The sequence below is a fragment of the Euphorbia lathyris genome, chromosome 4, assembly GCF_963576675.1.
Source record: "Euphorbia lathyris chromosome 4, ddEupLath1.1, whole genome shotgun sequence".
NCBI lineage: Eukaryota > Viridiplantae > Streptophyta > Magnoliopsida > Malpighiales > Euphorbiaceae > Euphorbia > Euphorbia lathyris.
In genome coordinates this window covers 52,279,292-52,297,189 of record NC_088913.1, presented here as the reverse complement: position 1 = coordinate 52,297,189, position 17,898 = coordinate 52,279,292, and the positions used below count along the sequence as shown (strand labels likewise).

General features: G+C 42.2%; 1 protein-coding gene across 2 annotated transcripts; it reads left to right on the top strand.

Moving 5' to 3' along the window:
- The first annotated feature begins 2,068 nt into the window (after positions 1–2,068).
- LOC136225574 (organelle RRM domain-containing protein 1, chloroplastic) lies at positions 2,069–17,781 on the top strand. 2 transcript variants are annotated; one of them, XM_066013655.1, is made up of 10 exons: positions 2,069–2,517; positions 2,616–2,713; positions 3,072–3,309; positions 3,411–3,508; positions 3,582–3,647; positions 5,741–5,830; positions 5,943–6,011; positions 6,106–6,212; positions 6,313–6,437; positions 17,666–17,781. In XM_066013655.1, the coding sequence occupies exons 1-9, from the start codon at positions 2,168–2,170 to the stop codon at positions 6,403–6,405; spliced, it is 1,209 nt and encodes a 402-aa protein (XP_065869727.1). In that variant the 5' UTR covers positions 2,069–2,167; the 3' UTR covers positions 6,406–6,437; positions 17,666–17,781. The 2 variants fall into 2 exon arrangements, with proteins under 2 accessions (XP_065869727.1, XP_065869726.1); XM_066013654.1 differs by lacking the exon at positions 17,666–17,781 and having other exon boundaries at positions 6,313–6,564.
- Positions 17,782–17,898: the final 117 nt, after the last annotated feature.

The following is a 17,898-nucleotide window of genomic DNA, read 5'->3' as shown; positions in this document are numbered from 1 at the left end:
TAAGTTTTTGTGTCCTGCAGAGTTGGACATGTTTTTGTGTATTTTGGACAAGATCTTTGTGTATTTATCAGGTCCATGAATGACAAAATGGTTTACACATATTATTGACTTTTTGTATTACATCTGTGGTTTACAGATCTTCTTCAGTTTTACCATTACATCTGTGTCAATTACAAGGCACAAACTAATACATAAACTACTTCACAATTACCACAAACTTATGAGTGACAATTAACTCAAAACGATATTGAAACAACAATTACATCTCTGGTTTATCGTATTGAAACAACAATTGAATTAGCAATTTAAACCAAAAATGATCGAAAAAGCAAGTGATAATTAGCACACAATGAACACAAAAAACCCATTTTCATTCATTCAATCAACAGTTACATCAAGGCATGATGCCAATCTTGGCTAGCTCATCTTTTCCCTAACATTTGTGAAACTAAACCACAAGAAAGCAACGAAACACAAGATCACAACTACTACCCAAGCCTTTGAGAAATGGTATTTTGTGTTCTTGTACTGGTCTAACATGCCTTGCAAGTAGACGATTTCTGCATTTTTGCAAGCATTAAGCTCCTCCAACTCCCTATTCTTCTCTGCTAATTTACTAATTTCATTTTGTAGTTCAACCTCACGACCATGGTATTGCTCGATTTCATCCTCGAACTTGTTGATTGTCAGTTTCATCTCTTTCATAACGTCTCTTCCTCTAGCACATACAGGTGGATCAATCCAGTCGAAAAAACGACACGCATCTTCATTGGGGTATCTAGAACAACCTATGTACCTCCGACCCATGTTAATCAAAGACCAAGCCGTTCTTCTCCGAGCTCTATGCCCGCAAAAACAGTGAACTCCATTCCAGTACGTGTTTCGTGTGTTTAAGCTCGACGAAGAAGACGATGAGCTCATGGCGATGGCGATGGCAAATTACCTTGTTTTCCTGCAACTTCTGAGGGTCGATTTTTCTTCCTGCGAACGAAATTGAAGAATTATAGCTGCGATTAACGATTTAGGTTTAAGGATTTTGGGGATTTGCTGGAATCGGGAATTAGGTTTCGAATGGATTTTGGGGATTTAATGAATTTGGGGCTTTTAATTTCGATTTATGCCCTTTTATATCGTCAATTTTTCTTAATGGCGCAAATACCCTCGGCCACGTCATCGCCCCTAACGGAAATTCTGTCGTTTCCGCGATTTTGGTAACGGTGTCAACCACGAGTACCTGTTTGTAAAAAAAATACCACATGTACCACATCACAAATCGGCGAAACCACATGGTAGTTTTTTGTAATTAACCCATTAATTTATTAGTTGTAAAACATACTGTTTAGTTCATGTATTTTCAAAAACACACGGTAAGGTTTCTAATCTTTTTCCCAGTGAACTGTTTAGTCATTTTGTCTGTTTGTTAGATTTTTTAGCGTTTATGAATTCAAAATGACTAAATTACCCTTTACTATTTATCAGTCAAAAGCAATTCACACATTTATGTCTTTCTCTCGCAACTTGCGCTCACAAAAAATGGAGAAATGATTGAATCCCTAATCCATAATCGAATCACTCATGTTCACTCTTCCTGTTTGAATGGAAGGTACAAATCGACTCAAATCTCTCTCGCTTAGTCTTCCAGTTAGAATTAAAGGTGGAAATCCTCTTACTCTCAATTGTGAGTTTAATTTCATGAGAGATGTTTTTGTTAATCCAAATTGACTAACAGAATCTTCATGAGAGTCTAACGGCATGGACTAAATAGTTCACCGAGAAAAATGTTAGGGACTGAACAGTTCATCGAGAAAAATGTTAGGGACATTACCATGTGTTTTTAAAAATACAGAGACTAAACAATATATTTTATCAAAATATGAGACTAATAAATTAATTACCCTTTTATTTTTATGATGAGAAGGTGAGAGGTTGTGGGAATGAGAGTCTAGTTTGGTAGTAAATGTTTAAAAACTCTAAAAATGTGGGCTAGTTTTGTAAATTTTCGTATTTTCTATTCCAGATATATAAATCACAAGAAAAGCTTGTTTGTTATTTACCAGAAATATCCACACACACACACACAAAAAAGCACAGAAAAAAACTAAGGTTACAGAGACAGAAACTGTAGATATCATCCTGGTCATGGAATTGGAATCATAAGCCCCCAGCCATGGAGACACTCTTTCCCTCATATTCCAGCACCACCACCACCTTCATTTCTAACAAGTTCTCAATTCATTCTTCCATTTCCACCATTAAAATCCACAATTCTTTTGGCAACAAGAAAAACAAACAACTCTTTTTATTCTCTGCTCAATCCGCGGTATTTTCTTGCATTTCTTTATCAAGCAGCAGAATAAATGCAACAGATACTTTACCTTTCACTTCAACTTCTTTCTCTTCCAATGAAGCTGGCAACCGCCATTGGATGGTTCTCATGGAGAATCCTCCACCAGGTCTCAATTCTAAGCCGGAAATCGTCGACTTCTATGTCGACACTCTAGAGAGAGTTCTGGGCAGGTGGGTGGGCATTTACAAAAATAAATAAATACTTTACCTGCTTTATTATTTCAGAGTTTTAAGATTTTTAATTACTTTTCATTTCATTTTGGAATCAGTAAAAAGGATGCTCAAATGTCTATATATGATGCTTCTTGTGACACCCATTTCGGTTTCTGCTGCGAAATTGATGAAGAAACCTCCCGCAAACTTATCAGTAGGTTTTGTTCCTTCTTTGACTTATTATTTTATTGGGATATGTCTAAATATGTTGATCCCATGGTAGAAACATACCGATGAAAACGACAACAAATCAAAATTTGTCTGTAATCACCGCTAATGGGGAATCTCTGGAAAAAGGAAAATCTGACTAGTGTTTCTATCTTAGGTCAACATTGCACCATTTTCAACGGTTGATTTGAATTAAATTGCTCTTCTCCAAAAAGCTTAGGAACAAATTTAGAGCTTATCCCCTTTTTCTTAAGCACTTGGAGTCTTATGAATGTGTGCTGTGTATCTTGAGACTGGTGATTTTTCTGTAGTTTTTTATGGTTGCTGAAATTGTTGTGTTATAGGTTTGCCAGGGGTTTTATCAGTCAGGCCTGACCCACATCATAATTCTGAGGAAAAGGATTATAGTTCAAGTGTTAATTTGGGAAATCAATCATACCCACAAACTGGGAATACATTGTTGTTTCATATGGGGAATACCAAACACTGGCTAGTTCAAATGGATAAGCCAGGAGTTGGAGTTGTTACCAAGGCGCAAATGGTTGATTACTATGCTGGAATACTAAGTAAGGTTTTGGGGAAGTAAGTGTAGTTGTTTGATCTACCAAGCAATCTGTTTTATGTTACCAAATACTTTTCCTTTCTTCTGACAGGATTTTTTTTTTTTTAATTTGTTTATTCAGTGAGAAGGATGCACAAATGTGTATATATCATGTTTCTTGGCAATCCAATTTTGGGTTCTGTTGTGAACTTGATGAAGAATGTGCACGAGAATTAGCTGGTATGTTTACTTTGTTTGAATCTATGTTTTGAGTGAAATATAATCTATGAAAAATTCTTCCATGTATATGTAGGTGTTCCTGGAGTTTTATCTGTTCAGCTGGATAAGAATTTTGAGTCAGAAAATAAAGCTTATGGAGGTATCTGTCATAAACAGAATAGTGACTTGCATAATTTCCAGTCTCATTACTTATTTTTGGTCACAATAGATTAGCAAAAATTCCTTTATTTTCTTGCTGCTATGCCTATTACTGCTAATCAATTACTTTGAGTGAGAATATAGCACAAATATTTGAGTATTATACATTAAAAGAATGGTTTAAGTTAACTGATATGGGCTGCTGGTGATACCTTGAGCAAATAGAAAAGGCATCATAGGAGAATTAATGACATTAGCATGGCCAGTTTTATGGTTATAATGCACTTACTAACTGTGATTTGTCTTCTTGTTTGGCGATTTATGCACAGACTATGGGATATGCAAATTTGTAGAAATAATCAAAATAATGTTATGTAATTGTAGAATATTTTTCTAAAGAAAGGGAGAGCTATGGCATAATTGCAGCTGAAGATTTGATCATTTTTTGAATTGTAATTCCTTCTGTAGAACTTAATTGAAGGATTGGACATTTTCCTTCTGAAGAGGATGTTTTTCAGGTATAACGTAAATATGATGCCATGGAGAAGCAGATGAGTTACAACCTGTTCTCCAGGATATGCTAAATGTTTTTGGATTGGTAGTGATATGTGCACTAGTGCTTTTGAAGAACAACAGTAGCATTTAGATCAAAAGAATATGAAATCTAAGATTTCTTTTTCAGTTTTCGGTTCAAATGTATGCAGCTAGAGATTTGAATGTTAAACTTGAGAAAAGTAAAACTTACCAGGTCTTACGAAATTATGTATATCTTTTGTAGGTATCACAATCATTGATATTTATGAACCTGATTTGTATAAAGAGTCTAAATACTGCTAAAATAAAGAGCATTACTACCAAACTAAAGGGCGGCCCGGTCGCATTACGCGTCCCCGCTGAGCGAGGGTCCGGGGAGGGGTCCCACCACAAGGGTGTATTGGGGGCAAGCCTTCCCTTGCCAATTTAATTGGCAAGAGGCCGCTCCTAAGACTCGAACCCGTGACCTCTGGTCACACGACAACAACGTTTTACCGTTGCGCCAAGGCTCGCCCTCAAAGAGCATTACTACCAAACTATGGAAAATAAATCCTTCTGATACCTTTAGGATTATAGTTTGCTTAGCTAGCCTTGTCATCATTCCAAGACATGTTTCTTGCCGATCAACCCAAATTTTCATGCCAGTATATCTTCAAGCGAGGACGAGCCTTGGCGCAACGGTAAACGTTCTTGTCGTGTGACCAAGAGGTCACGGGTTCGAGTCTTAGGAGCAGCCTCTTGCCAAATAAATTGGCAAGGGAAGGCTTGCCCCCAATACACCCTTGTGGTGGGACCCCTCCCCGGACCCTCGCTCAGCGGGGACGCGTAGTGCACCGGGCCGCCCTTTTATATCTTCAAAGCCATGTTCTCATTGGTGCACTTCCAATAGTGCAGAGGATTATTTGTTCAATCCAAAGAGGTTGAAACATAGGATTGAAACATGAATCACTTTCATTGTGAATAGCTAGAAATACTAATTGTATTGGAAGGTCATAGAAACTCATTATTATTATTATTATTTCTATCTATAGATGCTGTACCATAAAGCATTTTTAAATTTTTTTGGGGGGATTTAACAAAAGTGTTCTTCCAACCTCCTCCTCCACATGCCTCCTCTGTTCCTCTTTCTTTATTTGTCTCGCATGCACACTTGCTTGTCAGCATTTTACACAGATCCTGAATGATGACATTAGCTTTCTAGATTATCTTTTTATGATGGTAAACTTACAGTTGAATGATATACAAAGTGGAGTTAGTTTCAGGTTACTATGTTATGCATATGTTGCAGCTGTACGTAACATAGTTATAAGCCTAAATCAAGGTTTCTTTCCTTTTCTAGATTAGCCATACCTGTATGCATACTGATATATTTACTTGTATGTATATCAGATTATTCTCCCATTTCTCTGTTTACAGCTTAAAAATATTCATAATATTGCTTTTACCTCTAAGAAAGCTAACTATTCTATATGAAATACATTGACAATGTCGATATTTTTTTCTATTCTTTGTGATGGAACTTTTTCCTCACTGCAGATAATTAACAGTAAAATGTTTCAGGTAACAACATTGCGAATTCTGCTGACCGGTCATATTCATCAGAAGTAGGCCAAGTAACTCCTATTAAAACAAAGAAGCTGTTTGTAACTGGTATATCTCTGTCTTCAAAATCAGATTCTGAGCATTCTGTTCTTGAAATGCTGCTTTACATCACTTGAACAAATTGAATGGTAACAAGTGCTTGAGGGGATCTCTTTGACAGGTCTGTCATTCTATACATCTGAAAAGACTTTACGTGCAGCATTTGAGGGATTTGGTGAACTTGTTGAAGGTTTGTTTAGCAGTCAAGCATCAAGTATTTTCACTTTCTCAATAGCTGATAACCTTGTGCTAATGCTAGAAAGTGGTAATCCTAATCCTGGCAGTTAAAATAATAATGGACAAAATCTCTAAAAGGTCAAAGGGATATGCATTTATAGAATACACAACAGAGGAGGCTGCAAGTGCAGCGCTTAAAGAGATGAATCAAAAGGTAGGTTCGGTTCATTTCAGTTTGGACACTGTCCTTGTTTTCATTGAACTATGGCTGCATGCTGAGATGAGCATACTTGTTTTTCTCTTCTAACTTGCAGATTATCAATGGATGGATGATAGTGGTTGATGTTGCCAAGACCAGCCCTCCAAAATACAGCAGGGGTGGGATGCCCCCTAGGCGAGAGATTTGAGGAAGCGGGCATGTCTATTCGTCTAACATACAGTGAGTTTATTGTAGCAGAAAGAAGCATAATTTGTATGGAAAGTGAAGATTTTTGTTTTCTCACTTGTTACCAAATGAGCTTTTCAACTTGCATCATATAATACAAATTATAGCTACCTCTTGACCATCCAAATTGAAATGGATAAGAATATGTATCTGAGTTATGCTAACAATCATAAAGATTTCGATCACAATCTTTGATAAATAAAAACTTTAACAAAACCCTCTTGAACACATAAACGACTCCGAACTCTCCGAGGCTTGCATCCACGTCTATTCGATTAAAACAAAATCATAGCACAAAAGATAGAAGCAAAAAACTCGAAAACCATTCAGTCAAAAATTGACAAGAGAAACAGTTGAACCAACAATTTTTTCATTAAACATAAGATTTCTTTACCAAAAAAGAAAGACAACAAAAAGAAAGCTACTCTACGAGAGGATCATCATCACCCGACTCATCATCGTGCAAAAGCTCATGATTTGGGGAAGGAAATCCACCCAGTTCACGGAACTTGCCAGCAAGCTCATTATCGGGAGGAGGGTAAAAGATTAACCTAGATCTTGAAGTCTGATGACTTGTGGAGAATTTCCGATTAGCTTCCGTCCCTGTGGGGGGCGTCGTTGGGTTCGACGGGCGGAAGCTCCGATGCCAAAGTCAGTATAAGATATGAAAAAGTAAACTGAATTGACAAAGTAGGATTTCTAGGATGATGTGAATGTGTACCTTGATAGCTTGAGATGCAAGCTATATATAGTCATGAAGTTGTAACCTTTAGTAACTAGAAAGTCTCCATTAATGCTTCATTAATGGCGGTTACTGGTTTCCTTTAAGTATGCCCGTTAGCTTATTAATAGCTCATTAATGGTCTTTATTGCGGGATCGGCTCAGCTGTTCCACTGGCGGATTGGAAGGTTATGGCGAATCGCCACATAGGTTTGATCGCAGATCTCTTGTGGTGAAGTCTTGGTGATCCGCCTATCGGATCTCCTTGCTCGATACGCCGTAACACTCCGGTATCTGGTGATCAATACGCGACGGTTCTAGGCGAATATCTCCTTTGGTTCTTTGGATAATATCCCAATGTTATTAGAAGCCCCCCTAAAGTTCATTTAAAGTTCTTAGGGCTTTTGAGCTTCTTCGCGCACCGTCATGATGACTTGCATTGATGGTCACTCTGTTCGATGCCAATCGACGGGCAACACGTGTCATGGGCGCGCCGCTCGAGGGGAGAGAAATCGTCTCCTTCCTTCCTCTCTTTCTCTTTCTATTGCATTTGCACTCTTCTCCCATTTTCGTCGAGTTCTTTTGCCCAGAGTTCGGAATCTTTCAAAGCTTTTAACTCTTATGTAAGTGAATTTTTTGCTTTGATTGCTGAATGTTTAGGAGTTCTTCTTCATCTTCTGGGTCTACTTTTGAGCTTTTTAATTTGACCACTTCTTCCGAAACAGTAGTTAGCTGGACTTCTTCCTCTTTGGAGAATTCTAATTCTTCCGAAGGTACTGTTAGTTGCGATTTAGCTGAGTTGCATAACTCGACGTGTAATAGCGGTTGAATTCGTTCAGGTAGGATTCGGAACCGTCCCGTCGCCGTTGCTCATCTTGCTCCGGCAACAGATTCTAGGTGGTTTTTGGGGATGGAGGCATCTTCTTCAGCCCCATTTAGGAAAAAGGCGCCTCGTGCGGAATTCACTTCCTCTCGTATGAGCGCCGCGGATTTAGCGAATCTGGCGGATCGCTTCCCTTGGATAAAAGATTATGAGACAAAATTGGCGGAAGCTCATCAGAGACTCGCCTGTCCGCCAACGGGTTATTTATCTGTATACAGTTGTCACGTAGAAAGAGGGTTCCGGCTTCCTCTTCCTAAGATGATGGCGGGCATCTTAGCTTACTTTGACATTACTGTCAGCCAGCTGCATCCAAATGGCTGGTTAGATGTAGCTCTGGATTGTTATTTAGCTTCCAATTTAGGGGTAGTGTGTAACCCTCGGGTCTTCCGAACTCTTCACAAACTAACGAAACGAAAAGCCGAGTCCTTTTACACCTTTGCTAAGTTTGGAACCTATTCGCCGTTTAGTGGCAAGATGTCCAATGTTCATCTTTGGGATGAAAAATTCTTATATGTAAAGATAAGGGAGGGCGAGTCTCTAGGCTTTCCGTCGGTTTGGGGTGCCAGACCCTTGCATATGGCTGGAGATATGCGAATATTGACAGACAGTGACGAGCAAGTGGCGAATATCATGAAAAGTGTCAAGGCGGAGGCTTGGACATACGCCGACGCCTTGGACTTCATGATGAATGACATCCCTTTGATCTGCCGGGAAGGGAACGAGATCACTTATGTGAAGTTTACACAACTTGATGAAGGTAACTTTGTTTTTCCTTGAACCTTGATTATTTTACGGTTCTTTTGTCAGGGGTTTGTCTAAGGCCATTCATGCTCTTGTAGAGATACGCAAGAAGCTGAAAGAGGATGAGGCTCGAAAGAAGGGGCAGGCAACAGATCCCCAAAAAGGTGCAGGAAAGCGTCACGCTGATACAATAGCTGATCTTCCTCTGTAGAAGAAGAAGAAGCCTACAACTTCCGGCGGACGAAAGTTTATGGCGGATGCCATGAGAGCCGCGATGCCCACTGTGGAGAAAGAGCAGGTAAGCTGCTTTGATGTTTCTTTTTTCCGCATTGTGAATCTAAGTTTTGACCTTCCAATCTTTGTACAGATGGTGAAGCCTGATCTAGGCGGTTACTGGTCCGCCAAATATGGTGATGAGGGATCTTTGAGGAATGAATCTGTCATCAATGACCTGGACGAAGCTCTTGGTCAATTAGGCGAGGTGCGGAAGAGTCAAAATGAGATCCCAGGATCAGCCCATGTTCAGATGGGAAAAACGGAGCTTCTTACGGTAAATTCTTTCTATCCTTTTGCATTTTTGGATGAAAGAGTGATCTCCTTTGGGGAGATTTTTGTTGTCGTTCTTTTGCTTGAATTGGGCTTTTGCATTGATAGGTATACACCCGTATGCGTGCCATGGAAGCGGATCTCCTTCAAGGAGTGGCGGATAAGGCAACCATAGAAAGGTTGGAGAAGGAGGTTGTCGCTGCCAATGCGAATGCTGTGTCTGCCCTTGCTCTAAAGGATGCTGAGATCCTTAAATTTCAGAAACAAATGGATACGGACGCTAAAGAGCATGAAGCTGCCTTAGAGGATACGGAGATTTTGGCAGGGGAGTGAGCTTACTACTACGGCGAGTGGATCATGGCGTATGTCCAACTGGCGCATCCCGAGATTGATTTTACAGATCCGGAATTTGTGGTTCCTGACGTGGATGTAGTCCTTAGGTATTGCAAAATCCTGAAAGTCAAGGACTACATCCGTGATCAGATTCGCAAGGTGATGAATGGATTCGCCGAAGAGAGCAAACCCCTTGTCGATCTTAAGCCAGAGGGCCTCGATAAAGTGCTTCCAAAAGCGAGTGACCAGAATGAGAAGCTGATAACCGATGGTACCATTCCTCAAGGAGAAATTATTTCTGTAGAGAAGGAAGCCCCTTTGGAGGGCGCATCTAATGTAGTAGATGCTAAGGAGGATGCTCCTGTGAATGTTTAGTTTTGTAAAACTAAGTACAATTTTTAATCCTTGCTATAACTATTTATGTTTACTTCATACTTTGTGCAAGTAAATTTATAGGCTTTAGGATTGATGTGAAGTAGGTGGCCAGCCATACCCCATGGTGTGAACCTTTGTGAAGGTTTGAAGCTGTTTTATTCCTTTAGAGGAAGTTAAGCTACCTTAGGGTATCGATTTGCTTCCTATCTTTGAGGTGAATTGATCCGCCCTTAGGACTTATGAACCCTTCTTTGAGAAGGATGTAAGAGAGTGTAAAGATCTCACGTCCGAGAAATGTTTTAACTCTATCTCTAATGGTGATCATTTGAGGATTGATCCGCCCATTAGATTATTCTCCTATCTTCGAGGAGAAAAAGTAGCTATGTCGTGATAGCATTACTTTTTTGTGTGGGAAGCGTTGGTGCCCCCCTTCTTTTTTAGGCTGGAATATTTATATTGCTACAAGAAAATACTTAAAAAAGAATTTGACAAGACAAGAATTGCTTTTTATTGAATGGCGATATGCCTTATTACAGCAAGCGGGTCTTATATGTGAGCCTCATTAAAACCTTTAATAAGAAAAACCTCATGGGAAAAAAGCTTACTAAAGGAAAAAGAGTACTCAAGACTTTGATTACATTCTATTTTCTGGCGAAATATTTGCGGAGGTTTTGGAGATTCCATGTACGCGGCAGCGTATTTCCCTCCATGTCTTGAATTTTAAATGTGGCGAATCCAATCTTGTTGATTATTTTGTATGGACCTGTCCAAGTGAGTCCCAGCTTTCCTTTCCCTTCCTTAGATTGGATTTTGTCTGCTTTGCGGAGCACGAGGTCTCCCACATTCAAGTTTACAAGCTTGTCATTTTTACCATGATAAGCTGTGATCCGCTGCTTGTAAGCTGCCATGCGTGCATATGCCTTTTCTCGCTTTTCCTCCACTTGATCAAGACTTGCTTTCAATCTTTGGTTGTTTTTATCCCCGCAATAGAATGCAACTCTGTCACTTGGGACCTGTATTTCAACTGGGATTACAGCTTCCACACCGTGAGAAAGGGCGAATGACGTCTCGCTAGTGGCTGTTCTGGGAGTAGTGCGATATGCCCATAGGACGCTCATTAACTGATCCGCCCACTTCTTGTCATGTTCCCCAAATCTCTTCTTTATCCCTTTAACGATCGTCTGATTTGTAACTTCGGTCATACCGTTAGATTGAGGATAATAAACTGAGGCGAATCTGTTCTGAATGCCTAATTTTTCACAGAAATCTTTGAACTCTTCACAGTTGAATTGCGTTCCATTGTCAGTGATAATCGTGTGGGGAACTTCATACCTTCCTACGATGTTATCCTTGACGAATTCCACCATTCGTTCAGCAGTGATAGAGGAGACAGCCTCAGCCTCTACCCATTTGGTGAAATGATCCGCAGCCACTACCACATACTTCCTCTGTCTTCGGGTAGGAGGAAATGGTCCACCGATGTTAATTCCCCAGACTGCAAAGGGTCGACCTTCGATGATGGGCCTTTGCAGGTGTTTAGCTGTGTGTGATTCATTTGCATGAAGCTGACAATTATGGCAAGACTCCACCAACTTTTGAGCATCAAGTTCCGCTGTTGGCCAATAAAATCCTGCTAACCTGGATTTCTTTAAAATGGAGGCAGATGCCTCATGGGCTCCACATGTTCCTTCGTGCAACTCTTTGAGGATTTGCTGTCCCTCTTCTGGTACGATGCATTTTAACCAGGGGTGGCTAAAAGACTTTCTGTATAGGCAATCATTTATCACGGAGAAATAGGCCGCCTTTCTTACGATCCGCCGAGCTTCTTCCTTGTCCAATGGCAATGTTCCATCTATTAGATACTGGCGGATTGGTGATCTCCAATCACTCTCCACAGACATGAGTAAGGATACCATCTCCGAGGCGAAGGCCGGCGTTGTCTTGACTTCAAACGGGCATTGCAGATCCGCCCAATGCTCCTTGCTTGAAGCCATTTTGGCAAGGTGATCGGCCTCTGTGTTGGATCCTCGAGGCACATGGATCAATTCCCACTTGGTGTCTTTGGCTTCGAGGTGATTTAGCAGTTTTTTAACCTCGTCGACATATTTGGCAAGAATGTCATCTTTTACCTCGAAATTTTTGATCACCTGGTTGACCATTAATTTGGAATCGCTGTAGATTACGATCCGCTCGGGAGTGATTTCCTTTAGCAGGCGTAGTCCCATTATTAAGGCCTCATACTCCGCCGCGTTGTTGGTTGCGAGGAAATCCAATTTTGCCGCGTAGTGTAGCTTTATATATTGGGGACCTTTGATCACGATGCCAATACCTGCACCTTCAGCCGAAGAAGCCCCATCTGTGTACATCGTCCATTCCTCAACTTTAGATTTGGGGAGATTCATTCCCTCTTCAGTGAATTCATTCACAAAGTCTGCCAAGACTTGACTTTTCAGGGCTGATCGGCTTTCATAACGAACATCGAATTCCCCTAGGCGGATTGCCCATTCCATCAATCTCCCCGAGGTTTCTGGCTTTTGCAACACTTTCCTCATGGGTATGCTTATGCGAACTATGACTGTATGAGCCTGAAAGTAGGGCCTGAGGCGAATTGACGTGGTGACGACAGCCAGCGCCATCTTATCCAGCTTGGAATATCGGGTTTCAGCATCTTTTAATACTTTGCTCACGTAATAAATCGGATACTGCTGGCCATCTTCTTCCCTTATCATGACTGTGCAAACGGCTTTGTCTGTAACGGAGACATACATGTAGAGATCCTCACCTTTCAAGGGACGACTCATCAGGGGTGGCTCCGTGAGAAACCGTTTGATCCCTTGGAAGGCCTTTTCACAATCCTCGCTCCATTCGAACGCCTTTTGCTTTTTGATCACTTCATAGAAGGGTTGGCATCGTCGAGCTGAACACGAGATAAACCTGCCCAAGGCCACGATACGCCCATTAAGACGCTGCACTTCCCTAATATTCTGCGGCGTTTTCATTTCCAAGACAGCTTTGATCTTGTCGGGGTTTGGACTCACTCCCTTCTGGCTGATCATGAATCCTAAGAATTTTCCATACGTCGCTCCAAAGGTACATTTCTCCGGATTCAATTTAATGTTGTGATGTCGGAGTACGCCCAGTACCTCCTTTGTATCATCCGCATGCTTCTCTACAGTGGTACTTTTGATGATCATATCATCCACATAGACAGAAAAGTTATCACCTTTGCTTTCCCCGAATATTTTGTTCATCATCCGTTGATAAGTTGCCCCTGCATTTTTAAGCCCAAAGGGCATGACTTTGAAGCAATAGGTGGCTTGGTGTGTCACGAACGAAGTTTTGATTCTATCCGAAGGCTCCATTGGAATCTGGTGATAACTCGACTTCACGTCGGTGAAGGAGTACATGGCGTGTCCCGCAGTCCCATCTACTAGGATCTCAATACACGGCAAGGGGTAGTTGTCTTTAGGACAAGCTTTGTTGAGATCTGTGAAGTCAATACACATGCGGTATGATCCGTCGACTTTTTTGACTAGAACCACATTCGCCAGCCACTGTGTATAAAGTACCTCTTCGATGGCATCCGCCCACTTGAGCTTGGTGATCTCCTCCTCTATCACCTTCTGCCTCTCAGGGCCATAGTTTCTCCGTTTTTGTGCCACCGGTACCGCGTCTTTGTCGATGTTGAGTTTGTGAGTGATCACATCTGGACTAATCCCTGGAAGAATCTCATCCTTCCACGCAAAGACATCTTCTGACTCATGAAGAACCTTGGTGATAGCTTCTTTAATTTCTCCCTTTAGCCCTTTAGCCATCCGTACCTATTTTTCATCCGCCATGAGGTACATCTCTGTTTCACCCAAGGCCATTGTGACAAGTTCTTCCTCGTCCTCATCTTTAGACTGCGGGCGAATCATCAAAGATGCCGAATACGTCTCTTGAGCCACCTTTTGGTTTCCTCGGATCATTACACTTCCCTTGGCCGTGGGGATGTAAATAGTTAAATGGCGTATGGAGATGAGAGCTGCAGCTTCGGAGATAAAGGGTCGCCCAAGGATGATATTATAAGGTAACTGGCCATCCAGGATGGAGAATTCCAGATCTCCCTTCCAGATTTGATCTTCATCGGCTAGCTCACAATCTAATGTTACCTGGCCCTTCGTTTGGATGATGTGCCCTGTTACTCCCAGGATGTCCACTATGGTGGTTTCCACTTGGATTGGGTCGACCATAAGCTTGGCGAATGCTCCTCTTGTGATGACATTGCATGAACTTCCGGTGTCAATCATCACTCTTTTCATCTCTCAGCCTTCCACCATCATAGTAATGACCAGGGCGTCCGCATGAGAGATCTCTGAGCCGGCATCTGCAAAAGGGCGATTGAGTGATGCCCTATCCAAAGCAGTGGTTTTTGCCTTTTTCAACACAGGTTGGTATCCAGGTCCGCCTGCTATGACATTGATGGTCCCTTTTGCATTCTTTTTCTGATCATCTCTGGATATATCACCATCTCCCTTCTTGCTATCATTTTGGACGAACCTGTCCAACTTTCCTCTTTCGATAAGCCTTTCTATCTCTCTGGCTAACTCCCAGCATGCGTCTGTGTCATGGCCATTCTTCCTATGGTATTTGCAATAATTTTTGGGATTTTTTCCAGTGTTGGTGTACTCCCCCCCTTTTGGTTCGGGGTATGAAATACTCCGCTTGTGCTGACTGTTCTCAATCCACATTAGCACTTCGCTTTTAGAGGCATTGAACGGCGTAAATGACGACATGTATGCCGATTTGTTCTTAGAGCCCCTCCGCCGACCCCTAGAGGACGAATCTGGGTGCTTGTCTTTCTCCTTATCCCGATGGCGAGATTCGCCTTTGTCCTTCTTGGGCGGAGACAATGACTCTCTGCGGATATCATCCACCTCCATGAAGTCCTTGCATCTTTCAATTAATTCTGCCATATTCCTGCAAGCTTTTACACGTGGTGTTTTTCGCCAAAGCTTCCGCTGCCATGGAGACATCCACATCGACAATTCGTATACACAATTTGTTGAAATTGTCTACATATTCTCGAAGGGGTTCATTCGCCTTCTGCTTTAATTCAAAAAGCTTCCGTGACTTGACCACTGGAGGGATACATCCGGCGAATTTAGCACAAAACTCCCTACTCAACTGATCCCAGTTGTCTATTGATTCGGGAGGTAAAGATTGGAACCAATCATAAGTGGGACCTCCTAATGTGGTGATAAACATCCGGCACAATACCGCCTCACTTGCACGGTTAAGGCTAAGCAACATTCGGTACTTTCTGGCATGGGCCTCGGGGTTGTCTGCACCCATGTACACCGGGATATTAGGTATTTTGAAATGCCTGTCTGTTTCCTCAGCTTCGATCCATGCCGTAAAGGGCGAATCACGATTGGCGAATGGATTATGCCTGGCATTCTCTTCATTTATGCGGAGCACCGCAGCTCTAACGCGATCATCAAAGTTTTCTGGACCCGCCCTCGGAGGTCTTCTATGGGGAGATCTACTTGGAGAAGATGAGGAGCTAGAGCCGGACGACGGATCTGATGGCGAACGCCCACCTCCACCTGCTTGTCCTCTAGAAGGAGCTCGTATATCCTCCTCTTGGTTCGGTGGTGGTTGTGGCCTATCCGGATGAGGTGTTTCTACTGGCCTCTTTACTTGGTCTCCGACCTGAGGATGGGGGTGACCTACCCCGTCGGGATGACCTCTGCCTTGGAGGTGAAGGTGACTTTGATCGCCTGCTGCTTCCCTTCTTCCTCTTTTTGTGTCTTCGGCCTCCTGATCCGCATTTTGGGAGATTCGACCGTGGGCGATTCGGGGCACCTGATCTGCCCAGACTCATCCTAGGGTTTCCTGGTCCCCACGGGAGAGTTTGGTCATTCCTTCGACTCCCTTCTGCTCCATCAGAAAATAGTTGTCGATTGAGTGGCGGGTTACTAGCTGCGACGGTAGTAATCACCATGGAATCCGTAGGTTGAGTTTGAAAGAATGAAGAATTATGGGCATTCGATCCTATAGCTGCCTGTGGCCATTGAGATGATGTAGGATTTGTGCGCCGAAGCTCTGGAATTATCATGAACGACCTTAGGCGGCTCTCCATCTCGGGGCCAAACGCTCTTCCTATGGATCCTGCACATGTTTCGATGAATGTATCTGGCGACATACTCCTTCCATCATGCGTCGCAGGAGTACTTATATCAACGCGTCCAGCGCTAGTTACAGGTTGGCTTGATGGTGTTACCAACGGCGTTTCAATTCCTGAGGTGGGATTCTGCTCTCCATTCGTCATATCTTATTGTGAACGAAAAAACCCTTTTATTTCGCCAAGGGTCCACGTTCACCGCACCAATTGATGACTTGTGGAGAATTTCCGATTAGCTTCCGTCCCTGTGGGGGGCGTCGTTGGGTTCGACGGGCGGAAGCTCCGATGCCAAAGTCAGTATAAGGTATGAAAAAGTAAACTGAATTGACAAAGTAGGATTTCTAGGATGATGTGAATGTGTACCTTGATAGCTTGAGATGCAAGCTATATATAGTCATGAAGTTGTAACCTTTAGTAACTAGAAAGTCTCCATTAATGCTTCATTAATGGCGGTTACTGGTTTCCTTTAAGTATGCCCGGTAGCTTATTAATAGCTCATTAATGGTCTTTATTGCGGGATCGGCTCAGCTGTTCCGCTGGCGGATTGGAAGGTTATGGCGAATTGCCACATAGGTTTGATCGCGGATCTCTTGTGGTGAAGTCTTGGTGATCCGCCTATCGGATCTCCCTGCTCGATACGCCGTAACACTCCGGTATCTGGTGATCTATACGCGGCGGTTCTAGGCGAATATCTCCTTTGGTCCTTTGGATAATATCCAAATGTTATCAAAGTCCACATCAGGGTACCTTTGGTGAAGACCCGCAGGACAAGAGTCTGGAAATTGTTTAAACAGTGATAACCATGTTCTTCAACAAGCCGCACCATAACCTTAGTTAGAAGGGTTGGATCCTCCACTAACTTCTGCCTAGACTCCTAATCACTAAGCAACCTCTACTCCAGATCAACCATGGAGTGCTGAAAGGGCCGAGAGTTAAAAAAATCTCTATCCAATGCTCACTTTGCAGCTGCATGCGATCGATTCTCCTTACGCAAATCCTCTTCCCGCCTCTAGACTTTCTCCTCTATCGAAGAATGAGAAGCTTTCCACTATAGGCAATTCTGGTGCTCTTCTTCCACTCTTTCCTTTAGCTGCTCAATCTCGGAACAACCACCGAACACCTTGTCCCAGAGCCACTTAATCTCAGTGCAACCAACGATGGCCTCCTCCTTCATACACTTAATATCAGTATCATTTTGCCTCAGACAATGAGGCAACTAACTTCTATTCCCTTCGCAACTTCTCTTCTAGCTCTGCAACTCGACCAACACGACCCAGAGCCTTTTGCTCCCATTTTGTAGCTTCCTCCTCAACTCTTTGGGTCCGAACTGCTGACGCGGATGCCTGATACAAGTGTAACTGTGCATATAAACACGATGAAACAACCGATGTTTGATTAGTTAAATGGGCCAAAACTGTTAAATATGTGGACTTATTGTGTGAAATTCATTACTGCAGACCCATAGGTGATTAAAGATAAACCTGCCATGAGGGAGATCTTTTCGTGATGAACAAGTCGACCGCTATACGGATGAATGCATAGGACAAAAAGCTAAAAGAAGAATGTTGTAATAGTTGTGGTGGCATCGTGTTAGTGGTGCCACCTGAAGATTATGAATTATCTGCTTTTCAGCACAATATATGCTGCATGTTTGTTCCATTTTGGTATAATTCTACCATTTTCTTAATCG